General features: G+C 36.7%; 1 protein-coding gene across 8 annotated transcripts in view; it reads right to left on the reverse strand.

The window, feature by feature from the left end:
• Positions 1-1,943: 1,943 nt before the first annotated feature.
• Positions 1,944-22,346, reverse strand: part of KAT6B (lysine acetyltransferase 6B) — a 95,438-nt gene continuing 75,035 nt past the window's right edge. For all 8 annotated transcript variants that reach the window (XM_004942070.5, XM_015288301.4, XM_040702703.2 and 5 more), the window contains 5 exons: positions 11,583-11,814; positions 9,704-9,863; positions 8,822-9,088; positions 7,310-7,613; positions 1,944-5,848 (listed from right to left, as the gene is read on the reverse strand). In XM_004942070.5, coding sequence (XP_004942127.4) covers positions 3,363-5,848; positions 7,310-7,613; positions 8,822-9,088; positions 9,704-9,863; positions 11,583-11,814 — 3,449 coding nt within the window. In that variant the 3' untranslated portion in view covers positions 1,944-3,362. The remainder of the gene's footprint in view (positions 5,849-7,309; positions 7,614-8,821; positions 9,089-9,703; positions 9,864-11,582; positions 11,815-22,346) is intronic.

Consider the following 22,346-nt stretch of genomic DNA (forward strand, 5'->3'; position numbering starts at 1 on the left):
AGCCACATCAAATCACCAGTCAACCTCACTCAACACAATCTACAACAGTAAGTGACCACATCACAAATGTCACATAAATGTTAGGTCTGAAAGCAGGTCTGCATTGCAGAATGAGGCACATTTATTGCCTTAAGACACTATGGGATTAAAGCATTTTTGTTTTTAGTGTCGAACCACATCCTTTGTTTATGGGAAGACTATGATTGCACGGACAAGGAAACATCCTGCATTTCACAAGAACCATCTACTACAACTTTGTGAAGAATTCTTTTGAGGCACTAGAAGAAAGCTAATTCTCAGCTGGAATGGTGCTAGAGCACACAGTCGAGATTGACACTGTGATGGGCAGACAATACATAGAACAGCTAGATCTGTCAAGGATGAGAGTTCTTATTAAGTAGACATTTCAGTGCAGTAATGCAATTCACAGCTGAATAGTCACTATGGGAAAAGATTCAGGAAAGTCATTTGTCCCACTGAAAGGAATTCAGTTCTCAAAAAGTAGTACTGGAAAATTGCCTGTTGTGCAACACACAACACATCATTCTCCACCCAAGTTTTAATCCATGTATTGCAAATACAGAATTTCAGAAATATGCTGGAGTCATGATACTCTGTTTCAGGTTACCACATACTGAAATGGCATGAAGGTCTGTTTGCCTCTTTGCTAAAGGCTTGGGAACCTGAAACTCCACAGCAGTAGATAAAAACCCAATAGTCTTTCATTTACTACAAAAACACATAAGTGAAAAATTGTAAGACACAGTGCTACTTTGATATACAATAATTCAATAAAGATGAGTAGTCTTAGTGATACACAAAGGCTGCACACTGTGTTTTCACCTTTTCTTTCCCCAAGCATAACAAAATGTGACAGTAAATTCATGAAGATGAACACACGTAGTCGAAGTACCACGAATACTCTTTGCCTTCATAAAACAAATGTGAAAAAAGTATTAGCTATATTGTGCTTTCCCACATCAAGCATTCTAAAATCCACAAAAAGAAGTTATTCCAAATTACAATTTCACTGGATACTTCATCTCCCATCCAGATCCACTTTTTAGACTATTGTGCCACCATAACACCACAGGTTATGTGCCTGGATCTATAGAATCGATTTCTTGCTTTGGAAACACCATACACCTTGAGGGTTTAACAAAATACACATTTTCTCTGATTTTTCAATATACAGAATCAAACCTGTAAAGCTGTTCTACATACTAGAAAAGGGAAACAGTGTTTTCAATCTTCTTGCAGTGTCAGTGGGGTTGACGGAGATTCAGTGGCAATGCTCACCTTTTAAAAGCATTTTGAAAAATTCTTAGATTTTTTTTTTATGGCATTCACACACACTTGATTTAAAAACTTGGTGCACTAAGGAGCTCCTTGGATAGATTTCCTTCTTGATTTTTACATGTACCTTCTATTGCTAGATGAGAAGTATTCACAAATGTGTACATTTGTATGTGCAGGTACATGTGCATATACGCAGAACACAGAGGTTCTACACAAGGTTTGTATTTTCTTGTAATCCAGCAATGAGGAAAGGAAGAGATTAGTTCTGTTATTAAGATACAGCCCAAGCATCATGTTGCCATATACTCTTTTACATATATATTAACACTGTCTATAGGGAAAAAAAAAAAAGAAAAAAAAAAAAACAACTTCCATACATTAAATATTGACAACCTTGTAATGTATTAAATACATATTTATTCAATATTTTAATAAGATTATTAAAAAAAATAATCTTAGATACTCTTTATTTTCACAAGGTGTATGCAATTATGATGAGTAACCTACACTTAGGCTCTAACAGCCTAATCCAAACCCCATCAACTTTAATGGGCTTTAGATCAAGCATGTGAAAGCACTGTAACAAACACTGTTTCAGGAAGTAATTCCCATGCAACATCAAACTATGACAAGACACAAGAGGCTAAAAATGGCTCATCATAATTTATTTTATGTTAAAATGTACAGCTGGGGGATGTTTTTTGCAGTTTGTTTCTTGAGTGTTTCTTTGCAGGTTTTTTTTTCTTGTTTTTTTTGTTTGTTTGTTTGTTTTCTTTTGTTGTTTTAAGTGACTGACTAAAAAGATAACAGATAAATACAAGAGTGTCACTGGGTCCTATTTTTACATGTATCAAGCCTCTTCTGTTCGGCCCTTACAGTCACTCTGTACAGGTACAAAGGCTACAAAAAAGGAAGCAATATAAACAGACACAAATAACTTTTGCCTTTTTACATGCGATCTGTAAGCTTAGTTTGAGCTATTCACACGCTACTGCTCTATTTTTTCCCTTAAAAAATAACTCCAATATTTTATAAAGATAGAAAAATCTACAGATGGAATGAAAATGTAAAGTTAGAGGCATTTCCATAAAATAGCAACTTTACACCAAATTCACTATTTTTTTTTTTTAAATCCTGCCAAGTATTTGGACATATATGAAAGTGTTTCAAAACTTGACAAATAAACACTGAGATGTTTCAATCAACAAAAACCCAAAACAGTATTTATAAAACAGAAAGCTGCCTTTTTCCCTACCCCAGCCCCAAAGAAACTGGTCACTAAAATGGAAAAGAGTCTCAACTTTACACTAAACATACAGCAATAAAACCTTTTGAACTAACCAAAATGTGAATAGCTTTTGCAGCTTTTTTTATTATTTTTTTTTTTACAAGTTTTATAATTAACAAAAATATAGTTCTGTGTTTTGTTTTGTTTTTTACCCTCAAACTAGGGTAACCTAATCAAGGCAAAAAAATTAAGAAATGGCTTACTGTTAAGCACAACACTTGTACAGTACTACAAAATGCACTGTCACTAACAAAGACATTAGCGGCATGCGGAAGTGTCACCTTCAGAAACAAAATAATACAATAAAAGAATTGCTAAAAGGCATTTACACGTGGGGGAAGGAGAAAGAAAAGCTCAAGATTCAGTACTGTCTGATAGTTTTGGAGTCTATTTATCCACATTTTTAATGGGAGCAGGCACATAAAATGGCTCTGAACCATCAGCTGCTGCGTAATTGCAGTTCATAGAAAGAGTTCTTCCTTTCCAGAGAACTTCAAGCTCAGTGAAATAAGCAGAAAAATGGAAAATCACCTTGTCCCCCCCAAAGAAAAGAAAAAGAAATCCCAAAATGATAAAGCAAAACAAACAAACAAAAAGAAGAAAAAAGAAAAAAGAAAAACTTGTATAAGGCTTTCTGCTGCATACAGCTTTTAAATGGTGCCAACAAATGTTTTTGCGTTCACACCAATTGCTGGTTTTGAAATCGTACTCTCCAAAAGATATTTGTGCAGATCAATCCAATACGCCAGTTTGGTAGTTTGTCACTCCAAAGGGCCTACCTTCTCATGTAGGAGCCATTAAGAGACTGTTTAGACATGCCTGTGTTCATGTAGCCATGATGCCCCGGAGGACTGTACATCATGTTACTGTGGGGTGCTGTCTGCATTGGCTGCTGTGCATATGGCTGAGTTCCCATCATCCCCATCTGCATCTGCATAGGGTACTGGGGAGTTTGATTCATATACCCATGATTACTGTGATATCCACTATTCATCATCGGCTGGGACATACTATAACCATTCATAGCATTAAGGGTATTCATATTCATGTTCACTGAATTGACATTGTAAGCTGGGGCTGGCATCAAGTTTACACTCATGTTCATACCACGCTGCATTGTTAAGGTCCGTGTGGGTCCCTGCATGGCCACAGTTTGTGATGCACGGCCGTAAATCTGGGGCTGATGGGCCGCTGCAGCAGGTGGCAGAGGTGTAGATTTGGTTCTTACAGAAACATGACCTTTGCTGGCCATCTGAGTCTGCAGTCTTTGGGTGTGGGATATTCCAATATTCGATGAAGTCATGTTGCGCTGCAAAAGGGGAGGTGGCAAATTCATGGGAGGAGGAGTAAGGTTGGGGGGAGGAGTCATGGTAGCCTGTGCTTGTGGTCCTCCAGGAACAGCATGTGGAGACTGAGAAAGCTGAACAAGCCCTGTATTACTTAGGGGGGTGGACAAAGAGGCACTGTTTGCATAGGAAGTTACAGCAGCTGAATGGCTGTAAGGCAAAGAATGATCCATAAGCGTGTTAGTTAACTGCTGCAGTTTGGCAAGGCTGAAGGTGGCCGATGGCTGTGAGTAGTGTCCTGGTCCAAATTCGCTCTGACCCATTCTTTCATATAAGCCAATGTTGGCATTGCCAGCCTCGGGGATTTCAGTTAACTGCATAGGTGGTGTAAAATTAGCGGCCATGCTGCACTGAGATAACTGCTGGTTGCTGCTTGGAGGCCTTTCAACAACACAACCTTGGGGAGATTTCACGTTACAAGTGGGAGGAGAACTGATGCTTGTTTGCTGCATCATACTACAGCTTCCATTAATGTTAGACATCTGCTGTGTCACTGCACAGCTACTCTGTGTTAGGTTGCTAGATGTAAGGCTACTGTACGAGCAACTATTTTGTGAAGAGTTGTTTCCGCAGATACTACTACCCATTGTAGAGTCATAACTGCTTGGGTTTTCATAGTTTTCTGTTGTGCTCTCAATGCTTCCTAAATCACTAAAGCCACTATCCACAACTTGTTGTGAATGATCAGAAACTGAGGGAACATCCATCATTGGGCTAGTCTCCATGTTCTGTAGAGATGGCACAGAAATGGCACTTTGATCTGGGCTGATCTGAGCGTAGTTGTTCTCTAATGGAGCAACATTTGGACTATTAACAGAACGAACTGACTGGCTGGGATGAGAGTGCACGGAGGAAACTGGGCTGCTGTGGTCGGACTGCTGACAATCATCCAGCGTGGTCATCTGGGGGCTTTGGTCTGTATGGGCATAGTTTTGCAAACTTCTACAGGCCTCCTGAGTCTCTGCACAATCCTGAAAGGTATCTTCCTGTTCACTTGCTTCTTGAGTTAGAGACTGTACTGCTTGAACCGTCTCAGAATCAATCTCCATAGTCTCGTTACTCTCTCCCTTGAAATCGGAATGTAATTCTTCACCAGCTTTTTGGTCCTGGTTGTTTTCAGTATGATCATCATCAGATTCCGGCACCGGGTCTGAATCTGTAGCTACTTCTTTCTGGTCACTCTCACACTCATCAGCTGCAAGGTCAACACCACAATCCATCAAGTCCTCCTGATTTGAATTACCAGTCTGAACATTTACGTCTAAAAAAGATTGCTGTGTTTCCAGCATTTCTTTGAAAGCTTCGGCAGGCAAATCCTCTTTCTCCACTTCTGCTGAACCCATGTGGCTATCATCTTCATCATCTGCATCATGATCTTCATTGTGAGAAGGTTCTTCATCATCTTCCTCTTCCTCATCATGATCATCCAAGTGCATGGACTCTTCTTTTTGCAGAAAAACCTCTTCTGGTTTGTCTTTTTCTGGATCTTTTGAATTGATTTCACTGTCTTCTACGTTCCTTTCTTCTTCCCCAGCTTTCACTGTATCATCTTCTTGTTTTTCATAGGGTTCACCAGGTGGATGCAGAGGTTCAGGTTCTATCTCTTTTACCTCATCATCTGGCGGTGGTAATACTTCAACAGGCTCTTTAATCTCTTCCTCTGAAACAGCAGGAACTGGACAAGGCTTATCTTCAGCTACTTCCTTTTGTTCCTCCACCAGCATCTGGTAGTCAGGCTCCATAGGAGTCTCAGGTGGAGTGTATAAATTCAGCTTAAAACCAGGTTTTCTTTCTTTGTTTTGCCGCCATTTAGATGGACCGCGCTTAACTCCTTTGGGCCAACCCTGCTTACTCTTTAAAGGTTCAAGATTGTCTTTAGTGCTTTCTTCCAATACAGCTACATCCTCTGTATTATCTTTGGGAGGCAATAAATAGAGACAAAAGAAAAGTCTTAGATTGCACGAACTACTCAATCAATACTTTAAAATATAAACCCAAAGTAATTTATAAATTCAAAATGCATCAATGCATCAAGAAACTCTAGAACAAGAGTTACAAACAGGTGGCACAAATCGTAACACACAACAAAAACCAAAAGATAATTGAAATTAAGCAATACAGAGCACACCAGAACACTAAATTAATCCACTGACTATAAAAAAAAACAAAAAACCTTCCCAAGCACATTCATTCTTCTCTCTCCCAAGATACTAGAATTCTCACTTGGGAGTGTACAGGCTTCAGTGATATTCCTTTGCCAATTTCTACCTCTCACTGTAGTGTTAAAACACTCTTACAGTCAATTAATACAGTGACATGGTCTGTGGACTAATACACAGTATCAGTCTTGTCTTGTTAACGGAGTACTAACCTGACCACTGGGCTGTAGTTAAAACATTGATTTTGCTTCTATCAGTTTAATTTATTTTCTACTGAGAAGAACAAAAAAAGCAGCAATATTCTAATGTACCTGTGGACTGGTTTGTAACAGTATCAACATTCAGAAGCATGGCTTTCCTAGCTGAACAAAAGCTGATTTGTTTTAAGAAAAATCAGTGGATAGTCTCTCAACGAAGGATCACAAAGATTAAGCCTCCCAAGCAATTATGAAGTACTAGAGTACTACCAACTAGTTTCTTAAAGAAAATTTGTAAACCTGAATATCCAGTAATGTATTCTGGAATTAAAACTTTAAAAAGTTATTTGAAAGCCAGGAGGTCAGGGAATTAATATACGTCTAGAGTAGATCATCAGCAGCTTCAGCAGTCATTCAATAACTTTTCTGCTCCTTGAAATCAAATTAGGTAAAGAGCTTAGAGCTTTGAAAGAACATAGTTAAAATTCTCTCTCTCTTCTGTGGGGAAAAAAAGGTACAGTTCCCCAGAAATAGACCACACTGAATTATCAACAATCCTGAACAGAAAGGTATGTATAATTCAAATCTTACTTTTTTCTTATATCCATAATCAAGATACAAGAACAATAGTAAACAATATTCTAATGGATACACTTGCTCTGTGGAGTATGAAGTGCCCTGCTGCAGAAATGTAAGGTTTTTTTTGGCAACATGGCATGGCCTGCAGTATTTCAGATGGGAAAACTTTTTTTTTTTCTGAACAAAAAAAGAGATTTATATTACTATGAGTCAGGGATAACAAAAAAATGTAAAGACAATAGAAACAAAGCAAAACAAAAAACCTGAAGATCACTGGCTGGCAGTAGCGCCTCTGAGATAAAAGCATAATGAAGAACGTAAAATTCTAAGATTAAAATAGCTAAATACGACTTGGTATAACTTCCCTATTTATGACATTAAAAGTTTCCTTTGAAATTCACATAAATTGAATTTATTAAGAAAAGAACATTTTCAGCTTACCTGTACAATGGTCATCACTCCTGAGGCAATGAACGTCTTTCTCCTCTTTTTTCTGCTCTTCCTCTTTCTCCTGTTTCTGCTGCACAGACTGATACTCAAAAGCTTTTCTAATCACAGGCTTCAAGTCATCATCTTCCCCATCCATCTCACAGGTAGGTTCCAGCTGTGGCATGGGACGTTCTTCATCTGAGTTATCAAATGGCTCATTCAACACTTCTGTAGTTTCAGAAATAGTCTCTGTTGTAACACTGCTATTAATCCTTCTGCGTTTACGACCTCTTTTCTTTTTCAGTAGGAAAGGTCTCTGAAAAACAATTCCACAAGTATAACTCTTCCTACATTCCTGTGTTTTGTTGACTCAATGCACTAATAAATGAGTTCACACCAATCAATTTACTCACTCAAAAAAGGATAGCTCACACTGCATCAACTTCAAATATAGACAATCTACCAGTAAAAGTCTGAAGGGTAAACAGTTAAAATAGGTATACATCTGTGCATGGACACAAACCTTTCTGTAGGTGAAAAATGAAGACTAGAAGTTTCTTTATATCGTAGTAATTTCTACCTTCTATTTTTGTTGAATAACATTCAAGCAGTGCTGCCTAAACAATATTTACAAGTTTTTCCTCTGTAAATTTAGAATTCCTCAACAACATTTACAAATATCAGACAATTTTTCCTTCTACATTTCTAGCTTCTGCTATTTTAGAAATAAATACCTAAATTAAAAAAGAAAATTTAAAAGCAAAATAAAATGCACCTGAAGCCTTCTATTGATCTTAGCAGTACATTAAAGAACCACAGTCAGATGCTATAAAAAATAAGTTGTCTAACAGTTTTTATTTCTATTATGTGCTTTTATATTTCTCAGAGATTCACAGTTTCTTGGAAGTTTTTCTAAAATTCCTTAATTCTCAGAGACACTTAAATACATGTCCCAAGGCAAATGCTTTAAAATTTTGGGGTACATAATTCAGTAAGTTAAACAAACCAAAGTTCAATTGCCTGGAAAAGAGAAAAATAAGGTTTTAACTGCATTCTTATTTGAAAAACAAAGTACTCCCTTTACAGACGTCCAATATTAATGAATCATAAAAATACCAACTCTACAAGCTGGAGTCCATCTTATTAAGAAAAAAACCCATTACAATATCAAACCAATACCAATGCCAAACAGCAGAGGGCAGTCACTAGTTTAAAAATCAACATGAAATTGTGGTTTGTTGGGTTTTTTTCCTTTTTCTTTTTCTTTTTTTTTTTATTTTGTTTTTGTGTGTGTGTGTGTCTCTACATGAGAAAGATTTATAAGACAAAGGAAAAAAAAAACAAAAGATAAAGAGTAGGGTTGTAGAGGGAAAAAGTAAAGAGAGCAGGCACTCGGTGCATTAATAATACAGAAAAGAACAGCCTAATAAATACATGTGAACAAAATACCTTCCTATTGTGCTCACAATGACTTGACTGAAATCAGAACTGAATGACTTTTATCAGATCACTTAAGTAACACACCTTTCTTTTCATGGCCAGTGACTGTGGCTTTGTCAGCCGGGGAGGCGAACTCTGCTGACTCTCATCCCCGCCATCCTCCTCGCTGCTCTCCTTAGATTGCTCTGTGGATTGCCCTCGTTCCCCCACCACTGCCACATTTTCTGGAGATCGCAAATATTTATTTTTAGATTGCACTTTTGCAGGTGATTGCCTACTGTTAGATCTTGTGGAGAATATTTCTTGCTCTTCCTTTTCCCAGCAGCTAGCTTGCTCCATCAGACGCTCAGCCTGAAGGGTTGAGGGTTAAAATAATGGGTCACTAAAACAGCATTTACTTAGCCATATCCTTTACATTGTGCTAAAGAGTTACCATAAGTCAACCCTGATTAGCACTGCTGGCTAACCTAGCAACAACATTTCAGCTGAATCATCTACTAGCTCCTTTACAACAGTTAGGATAACAAACCAAAGAAGATTGCATTTCATGGGATATTTAGCACTATTAATGATGCAGCGAATTGATTTAAGTCCTTTAGCACTACATTACATGCCCACTGACATGGATCACTTTGAGCAAGTTCATAACAAAGAATCGATTGACACTGCAGCCCCTGAGCTCTGCACCAAATTTGATCTGATTACATGCTCCTCGACTACCTCAGGAGTGATAAATACAACTTCATAACAACTGCTTCAGGTTTAAAGTTTTCACACACATCCCACAAAATTTACTACATCTTACCGGGCAGCTTCTAAAAAATGCACATTACAATAACACCAGTGCCCTCCATCATTAAACAAAGGTGAAAATTACAAGTATAATTTATTTAAGACAGCCTACTGTTGAATATTAGGGGTTGATGAAATCAAAAGAAAATTCAAAAGAAAAGTTGTTGCTATTACCTCCTTTTCTGCTTCTCTCTCTTCCTCAGAAACTGCAGCATTAGAAACTAGCAGAGGAGTCCATCTCAAGCTTTCAGGATCCACTTCATTAATACGTGGGTTTGCTTTCAGTTTCTCCATATGACTTGAAATCAGCTTTTCCCTTCTAATAATTACAAATCTACAAATGAATAAATATTATTGTATTTTAGAAAGTTATCATCTAAAACACTCTTCCTATAGTTTAAGCCCTTTTATACAATAACCTGTGAAAATAGATGGGTAAAGAACAAGACCTCAGCTGACATACACAGATTACACACTTAGACTGCTGACTGTTATGAGGAAGTGAGGAAATCACAGCTCATGAAGGGAAAGCTCAGTGCTAAACATTACTAGAGCGGAGAGGAAAGTTAAGTTGTTATAGTCAAACAGTCTAAATCCATGCCATAGGTTGTAACCCTTCAGTCAATCTGGCAGAGCAGCTTCCACTTTTAATATGACATCCAAATAAAACCAGAAAACACTGGGGAACACGAAGTAAAGAGTGAGAAAGGTGTTAATACTGCAACTGAATATGGCAGCTAAGTAGACAAGAAAGCGATTTATAAACACAAGTCTTCTAACAAAACAAGAACATACCTCATTTCTTTGCTGATGCAATAGAAAAATATTTCCTAAGTATTACAAAATGAAGTAGCATATCAAATGTAGGCATAATAGCAGTATACTAGCTAGAATGCTAGCTAATACTCTGCCAAAAAAAAAGAGTTTGTTCTTGCTTCCTTTTATTATTTTTTTAAGTAAGGAGTTCAGGCAGGTTAAGTGACACCGTTACTTTTCACTGAAAGAATGCTTTAAAAAAAAATCCAGGTGAAACCTTCTTGCAAAATATGACAAACCTCTACTTCACCACACATAAGAAAAATGAATTAAATGTAGGAAAATCATAAATCATATTTTCTTTTCCTGGCTCAGACACTGACTTTCTGGGCAACTTTAGACAGGTCAGTTTACATCCCTGTCTAAGCTTTACTACCTCTGAAAGAAAATTATCCAACCTTGTTTATAAAGAATTCTACGGATGAAAAAGCATTATTTTCTGACTGGGTGTCAGTATTCAGAGCCCACAGTAATTTACGACAGGGTGCAAGCTTCACACAAGTAATTAACACATTATCTCTCAAAATGCACTTGTCCCATCAGGTTGTCTGCAAATAAGAGCTCCAAAAAATTAAGGTTTTAATTAATTAAAATTTACATAATCAAAGTTAAAAACAAAAAATCATGTGGCATTTAAAATAGCAATCAAAATCACTAAGAAAGATGTTCAAATAGGAACTCACTTTCCCAGTGCATTAGCTTTCAATACTGATTATTATGACATTAAATAGAAACTCTTAAGAAAAAAAAGAAAATTCATTCCCGGTACCTTGGGCCAGATTTCAGGTATAGTTGACCCAATCCCATGGCTTATGTAAAATTCAGTAATGACTCAAAAAGGGGGGTTTGAAAAGAGATGCTACCACCCACCATCTGAAATCTTTCTCCCTTGTTGATATTCAAAGCAAAATAATTGCAAAGCAGGAGTCAGGAATTGTATTTACAGATGATGGTGATAATGAATGAAACTAAATTCTTCACCAAGTATGTTTCAAGCTGGCCACACCCTTCTAACAACTGTAAACATGTAAGAGGATCTGAAAACCACCATTTGGTTAGGGAAGTCTTTATGAAGGACCTCATTAAAAAGAAGTCCAGCCTGACTGACTTCCTCCGTAAGGTAGTTATCATTCATTTTAAAGTGAGAATTTAACAGTCATTTGTTATAACAAGTGTTTCGTTTGCAGAGTAAGTGTTTTGTCTCAGCATTTTTAAAATGTATATAATATTCACTGACCTATCTTCTCTTTTATCTATCATGCTATGCTGCTGCAGAGTTGTGGCAATATCATGTGGACACATTCCAGTAGCTCGACTCATTCCTTTGATGCTGATTTGCTTTTCATGGTGGCAGTTAAGATATTCTAATATTACACTTTTCCAGTAGGCCAAATAAGAGAGGCGACCCAGATCAGATAATGGCTTTTCAGGGGATCCTGCTTGACCCTCTCTTCTAGAAAGTAAATAGCCTAGAATGAAGAGAAATAAAACACCTTAGTGAGAGAACAAAACTGAACATTTAAACTACAGTTTAAAGAATGGAATTAATAGAGAGCTCAGCATAACTGATTACTTCATTAGTAGCTCTTGTAATTAAGGAAATCCTATCCACAGAAGACATTTTTTTCATTATTATAGCTACATTAAAAAGATTAATTTCTTCTAAGAGATTCAGATAATACATCATGAGAATCAAACAAATCAACAAGCTAACAAGTTTCTGCAGGTCTCACCATACATGTTCTCACTTAGAACTACAGCTGTCTGGCCTTTTGAAAAACTTTTACACAACTGAAGCCAAGAATTTTCAGAAGAATCTCAAGAGGAACTGTCACACATCACCCCAGGTAGGTTTGTTTCCTTCATGAAGCCCCAAGAGACAGAAGTTTCTGGTTAAGCACTTAGTTATTATATTTGAGGTGACATATAATTTACAAGCTGAATTACCAGAATTACTTAGAAGCAAAAAAAAAAAAAAAAATATACATACAACACGCAATGCTATTTTATATTCTATATATGTAATAAATCATTTAAAACTAATTAAGGAAAAAGGAAAAAAAGTAAAAATAATAAGATGTGTCCTTCCAGTGTAATTCATCCCTCCACAATACGATTCTGTGCTATGCCTTTACAATTGCTACCAAATACAGGTGCCTTGAAACGTGAGGTTTAAAAAAGTGCTGATTCCATCATAAACCAGGACCATCAGACTTACAGAACTGCAGCACTTCAAGTCACCTGGAAACCATCAACATACATGGTTTTTACCTACCAATACTCTGCTGAAATACTTTGCTTAAAAAGTTGGAACCCTCCTTTAATTTTTAAGAGACTGCTTTAAGACATATCTAGTACATCCATGCCACGTGTGCTGAGCAAATCCTCATGACTTCTTCCTCACAAAGTTTCTCATAACCAACTTTGCTAAAGATCTAAGCATCTAGCTGAGCGAAGCAGTGGCTGTTTCCACGTTTTGCTACATGTTCTACTATATACAAATTGTACACATACATATAAATTAAGTATAAAATGCACACATACAGACGTGTATTTTCACTCAGCCTTAAACAATGGCCTTCACTTTTTTGGAGGGACAATACATAAGGATTTGGAAAACACATACACAGTGGTCACCATGGTGTAATCTGCAGCTTGCATTAAAATGTTTAAACAGAAAAGCAAACATACTACTACTTTCCAAGTGACCAGCAACAACACAGATAATGAACTAAGTAGTATCACCTTCATATTCATTAGCATAATATATGACGCCAGAGTTTCCAAGAGGAACGCCGTCCCACATCCACCTACGTCTAATGTGGCAGATAGATGGCTACATAAAGCCGGCCTACATTTGCAAGGTATCACTGGAAACTCAGTAGGTAAATCTATTCTATCTTACAGAATAAATGCTACCATGGAAAGGCAGTTTTTCTAGCTTAAGGAGAGGAAGGTCGTTTTGAACATTTGAAGTTGTCTCACAAGAAAACTCTGTAGTCAGATGATGCATCTTAGTACTGCATGTAACTTGTTGGTAGAAACTTAGACACTCGAAAGAGCAGACTGCATCTTGACTAGTATAAAGAGGAAGAATTGTTGTTTTATTTCCAAATGTACAAAGACTTAGACTTAATGTATTGTCCATTTTGCATAATTTCAGACAAAGCTCTACTTGTATCAATTTTACATCAGCTTGTTTACAACATACAAAATCAAGTTCTATACTAAGATGTCAATTCCTATAGCAAAATCTGCAGCAGTGCAAGTAGTGACAGGAGTTTCAGTACAGGAAAAAAGGGAAAATCTGGATTTTAAGGTAATTCCATAAAGAGAACTTACAATTGATCTCATGTAACTGTACAATTTAAATTATTAACTTAATATTAAAAAAAACTGATACAGCAAGCGTCTGTAAGCTTCCTCAGCTTCCATTTTGCTCATAAATGAAACCACAGCAAATTACAACTCCTTGGTAAACATCTTAGAAGACTTCATAAGAAACCACTACGAAGAGTTTAGCAATATTAATAAGGCAATTGCAAATAGTATCTTACTACTATATCCTTGCACATCAGTTTCTTCCAATGGTTGAGGACTCTGAGGTTAGTTCTTAGTGGTCATTTCAACATTTTGTTCTATACCAAAATACTAAAACTTCAAGGGAACAGTAATAACTTGTTAATATTTTTCTCCTACCTTTCAACAATAAAACTCATGCTTAATCAATATGCTCACATTCTATAGTATCAGGATCACAGATGTGAGCGAACAGTCTTAGTTGCATGTACAAAGCGCTGAATAAGTTTCTTTTGTAAGATTCTGTCATTTGAACGATATCTATTAAACTTACCAAAGAGATGCCAAATAATCTATAAGTTGCAGGTATATTAAAAAAAAACCAATGATCTTGATAGCTCATGTATCTATCCTGAAGCATCTGAAATGAGCACAATATGCCCCTGTTAAACATACATCCCCAGTGTCATTATGTCTGCCTAACCTTAATAATGGAAAGCCTGAAAGTGAAAACCTGAAGGAACTCTCAAACTATGACCCCTGATTTGAGACTATGAACAGTGGCAAAATTCAGAGGACAAAATATAGATCTTCCTCATCCCCAAGAGTAAAACTGTATGTTACAAAAAGATAGCAACTTAAAAAATTTAAGACCTAACCTAGGAGAACAAAGAGCTGTCTATCTCATCATCTGAGCATAGAAGTGATGCTGCTGTAAATTTAAAAAGACAAAATACCATTAATGATTTTTATTTCCTGTCTAGCTACAGCTTTCAGAGTGAAGCAACATGCCATATGCTATTAGAGCCTTTTAATTTCTGTCATGCTAACCTCTGCTGAGTCACTAAGACTTTATCTTCCTCAACATCTTAGACAATTACAAGAAAGTCAAGCCGAGAAAGGGAAAATTAGTGCAGGATGCATATATTTTAAGCCTTCATCATAAATGTAGGAGATAGACATTAAAACATACAAACAAAGAAATTAACCTGAGCAGTTATCTCATACTTTCAATCTGCTGCATTTTTAGCATGTAACTCCCCTGAAATAAATAGCTACAGCAAAGTTCACAAAATGCTTATGCAAAAACAGTAACATCAGTACAACTGTGCACGCCTCTGAAAACCTATTGCTTCTTTCAATTATACTCAGCTTGGTTTCCTGAAACAAGTAGAACTGTGTGAGATTCAAGGTTCAACTGCCAGTAACCTGTTCTGACAGTAGCCAACAGAAAAAAAAAAAAAAAGAAAAAACCACAGGACAGACCAAACTAAGCAACCATCTTGTGAAATTCATAAACAATTAGCTTGGATTTGTCTGAACAAAAAGAACCCACCAGATCTGTTTCAACTCCTTGCTTCTTGACACCTCCTCAGAGATTGCTAAGATTTGTTTAGTACAAATGCTTTTGCAAACAGCAGAGTCCACTCTTCTTCTCCATGCACTGCATTTACATATGTGTTTACTAGTACTGTTCTTTACTGTAGTTCTACTAATGTGCCCAATACTGATGTGAGGTGAACTGACTCGTATCACCCTAACTCAAAACTTAGGGTCACATCATCTCCCTTTCAGTTCTTGGGCACTGAAGTATGCAGCTATAGGCGCACTTCAAGTTTATTTATTTGTAACAACTTCTTACATGGGTAGATCGTGATAAGACAAGGGGGAACGGTTTTAAACTAAAAGATGGGAGACTTGGATTAGATGTCAGGGGGGTGCTTTTTACTGAGCAATTGGTGAGGTGCTGGAACAGGCTGCCCAGAGAAGCTGTGGATATACCAGTATCTAAAATGAAGATACTCCTCAAAACAGCATTTGAAGTTATCCTAAGAGACTTCCTTTTTTCTTACAGAAACCAAAACTCAGTTTTAAATTTATAGAAAGGTGAGGATAGGTTCAAAAGGATATTTGGAAAAATTGTAACAGACAGGACAGTTCGATGCAGTTAGGTCAGCTCAGCATTCCTAGTACAGAGGTGTGACCATAAGAAGAAGGCAGAAATGGGTAAGGTGAAAGTGTGAGCTTATTAAGACTTAAGATCACTGAAACTGTAACTCACGTTACGATTTTCTCCATAGCTATTCTGTGTGCTTCTGGACAGTTCTTATCTATGTCAGTGGAAGGTCAAGGATAGAGGACCTTAAATAGGTGTCAGTACTCTCTTTGAAAGTGCTTTTAAGGCAGCTTCAAAGGATCCCAACCCCAAGATCCACACAAACATTACAAGAAAAAAAAGACTAGTTGTAACTTGAGATGCTCAGATCATTGAACGACCTGCTATATTCTCTTTTCTTCTTTGTATGACTGAAGAAAAGCTTTCTTCATAAACAGAGTAAGCCAAAGATTCTCTCATTATTGTTACAAGAAATAATGCCAGCTCTCATTCCTTTCCATATCCCCAAGTAAACTCTACACAGGGGGCCCAAAACCTTTAGTTCCTTTATAGAAAGCTTCACAGAAGAGGTTAGGGCTAAACAAATCCCCTTCGTGAAGTGAAGGAAAGGTAAAGATGACTGCATTACAGTCAGACCAACAAAAGGCATCCTTTGAGTGAACTAATTGGTTAACACTTATTTTATCTAAGCCAGATGCCAGTAAACCCCTTGAGTGAAGGTTCTGTGTACGAAGTGGACTACTTACAAGTGGAGTGAAAGCAGGAACAAGAGAAAAGAAACTGAAGTACCCTTAAAAGCGAGACTTGCATGTGTAGGGGGCATCAGTCCTGACCATCAATTTGATGAAGAAATTTGCCACTGAGTGAAGCAGTTTATAAGATAATTAACATGGCCAGAATGTTCTCACCCTTAAATACAATTTTTATTAAATCACTGAATGATTGAAATTTAAACCTTAAAATTAACTAGTAAGTGATACCAAACAGTAAGTTGTTTCTGCAACTGTAAAACAAATTTCTTTTTAAAAATGCCATTATCTTCATAAATACTATTGAAGAAATAAAGCAAGCTTGCTCATTAGAAAATTCAGTATGTTTGCCATTATATAGGACATACTATATATACATACTCATAGAATAAGATTTCAACGGACAAGACAGGAAGACTGACTGTTGGAGACTACGCCTAACCTAACGAATAAACCGAACATACCCAGAACCCTTCCAGGGCCCTGAGGGCAAAAAGACAGATAGTAACCATACCTCTCATCTCCAACTCACCAGAAGAGAGCAAACATCTAGTCTAGCTGTTCAGGTTACTCTCCTAGACTCTTTCCAGGTTCAGGAAAATCGTTGCCACTTGAACAGTGACTGATATCTGGGAACTGTACCAGAGATGGTGTTAGCCATTTTAGAGTAAATGACCAAGATCTGAGCCCACGATCTCTTCCTATCAATTTTTTTACTCCTATCTGCAAGAAAGAGCTTTGTAATACTGGAGAACATGAGCAAAAAAAGAAAATGGGGAGTCAGCACTGAAAAGCTAAAAGACACACCTTGATAAAGAAACACATCACTGCAAATGCTGTATTTGCTAAGCTAAGCGGTCATGACACCAACACTCTGTAAAGTAAAAGATAACTGCATTTTTATCTTACACAGGCTGCAAATTGTCATTGCTGTTTGTTATACTAAAGCACGTAGTAGAGCAAGAAATTAACCAAGATTTGAAAAAAGATCCAACAGATAAAGGAGGTTGTTACAGAAACACACAATGATACTTAAGTCATAGATACAGAAATTGCGTGATAAAAAAAGTATGCATTATCTACCAAATGAAAAAATCCATCTATAACAGTGCACATCAAAAAGCTAAGTTCAAGACATGGCAATCTTCTAAACATCTACTGTTACTCAAAACAGCAGTAAGCAAGCAAAAAAGTAATTTCTTCACAAACAAGTAGAACTGCCTGATAAGTGATGGCATGAGCAATGGAAGACATCTGTTAAGAAAGCCACAAGGTTATTTAATTGAGGTGAGACATCTTGCAGTAATGCTAGAGGTGCCTCAATAACAGAGCAGCAAGCTATACATCTCAAACAAATACCTGCTTTGTCCATTGACTTGCTGCAGTAGAACATCTCAATGCAGTCAAAAACAGTAATTTTTGACCATTGAAGATGCACTACTTAATGAAAATGTTTTCAATCACCAATCTCAAGCAGAGAGCTTCTCCTGTTTACTCATGCCCAGTAAGCACAGCTTTGTCCAACAAAAATTTGTTTTCATTGCTACTATGTTTCACCTTGCCTTTTAGGTGCTTTAAATTCCAGCTGAAATAAAGATGCTCTTCAGTTAGAACACTCTTAGCTTTTTTATGTGAAGTGACATGCCCGATTTCTTTTGCAGCTCTGATAAATGCACAGTGTCTTGAAGCTATATAAAAGTGATGCCAAGAAATCCCAAGAGGATGATTTTCTTGGAATAATCTTAGGTCAACAAAGCTTGATTCAAAATCCATCTTTATTCCCCCCTCATCTAAATCTCAGCTTGACAGAATGTTCCTTATTAGTTATTTAGGAGAGGCCAAACTCATGCCTTGAGGTCAGCAACATAATCAATTATCAAGAAAAGAACATAAAATAAGCAGTAGCATTCAAGCTCCCTCACAAATTCACAGCTCCCACAGACCTTCAACTCCATTTTAAAGGAAAAGAAGGAAAAAGGCAGATAGTTCTGCCTTTCATTTGGCCACAATATATCTGTAAGCAAAAATCAACAAAAACAACCATAAGATTGACACAGTACTCTGTATTGCAATACACAAGCAAATTGGTAATTAAAAAAAAAAAAGATTCAATATTGGTCATCACAGGAAATTGCAGACAGGCCTGTTTTATTCAAATCGTTACATTAGCAGTGTTGATTTCTTAAGCGTAGGTTGAGTATACATTTTTGCACAGAAGCCCATAAGAAAAAAATAATCTTGTTCCTCTCTACCCTCAACCTCCCCTTCTCAATCTGTGTTGTTTGCCATCCCCTCCACAGTACTGAAACAGTTCAGGACTGTACTGTGTGAAAGGGAACATCAAAATGCTCCTAGATATGAGATATACGATTCCGCTCCATTCCCTATCTATGTGCTAATCACAGAGCATAGCAAAGCATAACTGTATATAGTTGTCTTTTTTCCCCCAAGGTAGATTTATTTATAGACTGTATTTCTGCTGTATTTCAATATTTGTTAGAAAGAGTTGTAAAATATCTTAACATCAAATTTTTGAAAGGAATACTGACATCTGTCTATGAAAGGAGTTTATCCATCCTCATTTTTCAAACATTATTTCTACTTCATATTTGATTCAAGTAATTATAAATAAAAAAATCTTGGTGGCTTGTTGTTTTTTTTTTCCCCTCCAAATATTACTTTTGGTCAGTGCACTACTTCCTATGACCAGGTCAAGGGGTTTGGACTATATTCACACAAATAAAAAGAGTAGATCCAACCACCCAAGGCCCACAGGAGCTTTAAACTACCTCTAAGCAGCACACAGGCCTTAGAAGTGGTTCCCAACAGGTCCATCAGCATATTAGAAATTAAATATCATACACATGGATATTTTATCTCCAGTAATAGCCATGTTCCATTACAGAATCCATCTCAACTTCTTTTCTGCTTTGCTTTCCAGAAGTTAATTTATAATTAAGTATAAACAACACAAGCTTAGTTAATTCAAGGCCTTGTTTCCAACTGGACACTGAGTTTTCTATCAGTTACCACCTCAACCTGCTACTATAAGATAAGCCTACATAGCTGATAAAAGCAAACACCACTAGCTAGGGATATATAGCAAACATATGTGAACAAATCATAATGCAGAACGAAATGACACCTCCTCTTCTTATTACTTCTGCTCTCTTTTAGCCATTTAGAGCACCTGTCAATAGTCTGGCATAGCTTACTGTGCTTAAGTACACTAGAAAGAAGAAACACCACCATTTCCATACCATGGTAACTTTCCTATTTGTCTCATTCCAGTTTCCTAGTGAAAAATTACAACCCATTAGGAAAGAGTATTTTGTCTTTTTTTCCCCCCTATTCACTAGCCTATTACTGTCCCCTTATTTTCAATGAAAGTATATAGGATCAGTAAGCAATCTGGGTTTAACAAGAATCCTCAAGGACATCTGTCCTTCCTCTTCACTCCATTTTAGCCCAGAATATTTTTCTGATTCAGTATGTGCATAAAAAAAGCCCCGAAACCATTGTATGTTCATAAATGACTGTAGGAATTCACAGGGGAGAAGAAAGGACCAGAATGGAGATTAAAGAAACAGGCTGTAGGTTCCAGATCTACAGCCAAGTTCTTCAAAGCCATAAATGACAAATGAACCCACAACAACAAATCTCATACACAGCCTTTTGCTTAGCTACCTCCTAGTCAGAAGCAGTATAGCCTAATGAATGTTGACACAAATCTAAGTGGCTTTGAGCCAAAGAGCAGACCTCTCCCTCACAGTTAACAATTTATAAACAAGAGTTACGATACCAACCTCCTTTATGAATTGTTCTGATGCTCACTCACGAAAAATATTTAAGAAAAAAAAGACAATTACTTTCTTTACATTAAGAGATTATTTTCCCTTTATTTGTTGCACCAAATTTTTGTTCCTCTCCTCCTTTGGAAATGTGCCTTGCTTAGCGACATACATTAACTGTTGCACAACTGCTGCTGCTGTTGGTACTCTGTTGCTTTTACAGATGAGAACTTAAGATTCACTCAACTATTTGAAAGGGGAAAGAAGAAAATTACTTGACCAAGAAAGAGATATCAGATACAGGGAAATGAGCAAACAATGACATTAACACTTTCTCATACAAGAAAAGAACTCCTCAAGTCATATAAAATCTACCAAGTAGTTTTTGTTGTTGTTAATTTTTCTTCTCTTCCATCACTAGGCCTGAATCAGTCATTCCCTGTCATGGACTCCTCACAGATAAATGAGCCATACCTCCAGAACAGAAGTAATAGTTAGCTTGAACTAATGAAAAAAATTGCTTTATTGAAAGGTATTATAGTTGTATGCAGTAAGTGGCACAAAAGGTTGAAGAGTCAGCAGCTATCTTCCTAAATATACAGAAAAACAAAACAGAAAACACTCACAAAACAAAGAATCCAAGCAGAATCGCAGCAACATTTAAACAAGTTTCTTCTGTCACATAAAAATAATCACTTGACAAGGAACAGATAAACAAAATAAGAAGAGAAGAAATTCTGATGGGGGAGAAGAAACTGGTACAAATCAGCTGGACCAGAAACACCCTCAAAATAAATAAAAGACTATCACGGACTTTGCTCCTGGGCATTGAACCCAATCATTACCGAGATGCAAACAAACTGGCAATGTGCTAGCCAGCACAGTTGGACAGGTTTAACCTCATATTGTTGCATGCATTTTTTTTTTCCCCTCTAACTGCTCCTGTAGTAAATGCACTGGGACCTCTAGCATGGAATTTGTATTCTAGCAAGCAAAATTATGGAACTATCACGAGATGAGTTTTTTGAAGAAGCATCCATTCAAAGATTGCATTAAACTTAAAGAAAAAAAGTCCATTAAACAACTATGAAATACTGTAATATTCCATTCTAGCAATATAGAACACTTTGTATTAGATATGAGAAATAAAGAAATAGTAAGATTTTTTTGGTATTGAAGATAAATGTATAGAAGCAACAAGCATATGAAGAATTTTAGACAGTTGAGATCTTGAGACAATTAAGTAAAGAAAAAACAACTTGAAAGGAAAGCTGCTGAAGAATAAAAGAAATGTGCATAGAGAGGTGCAGTCCACCAGACAGGAGCTTCAGTGCCTGCACTGTCAAAACCTGAACTGGTTTTGACACAGGCTGAACTGCTGCAAGACAAAGACTCACATGTATACAAGCAGTTCCCATGATAGGAACAATAGCTATGTGGTCTCATACACAGATACAAAGTGGGGGAAAAAAATCCAGATGGGGATCTTATACAATAAAAGCCTGCTGTTTGGTTTACTTCTGGATCAACTTAAGTTCTGGGCAAGTAGACTCTAGCTTAATTTATAGCATGTACAAAGGATTCATGTGGAAGTCCATAAATTATTTTCCCTCAGGTGAAACATTGCAATTACAATTCAGTCAGCCTTACAGAAAACAAAAAAGAATAAATGGAAACAAAGTAAGTTTGGCAACAATTACAGTCTTGTAAAAAATGCAGGAAGGTATTAAATATAACAAGTAAATTAAGGTTCCTCATTTCAAAAATAAGGACGTTAGAAAGGAACACTTAATAAAGCATACTCAGTGTAAACAAAATGAAGACCTCGTCAAACTAGTTTTATCTTACAGCGAAGAGAGTATCGAGCCTGCAGTATTACAAATCAATAGTTTAACTGTTTGAAGAATTCAGTTGCCTTTTTCTGGTTTTGTTTGTTACTCCCCACTTTCTAACAGCCCAGACAGAAAGTTTCTATCATAGTCAAAACAACTTCCCTTCAAGCAGAAAGGTCTTGTCATGCTTTAAAAACAGAACATATATAAATG

Source organism: Gallus gallus, chromosome 6 (genome assembly GCF_016699485.2).
Source record: "Gallus gallus isolate bGalGal1 chromosome 6, bGalGal1.mat.broiler.GRCg7b, whole genome shotgun sequence".
NCBI classification, from domain to species: domain Eukaryota; kingdom Metazoa; phylum Chordata; class Aves; order Galliformes; family Phasianidae; genus Gallus; species Gallus gallus.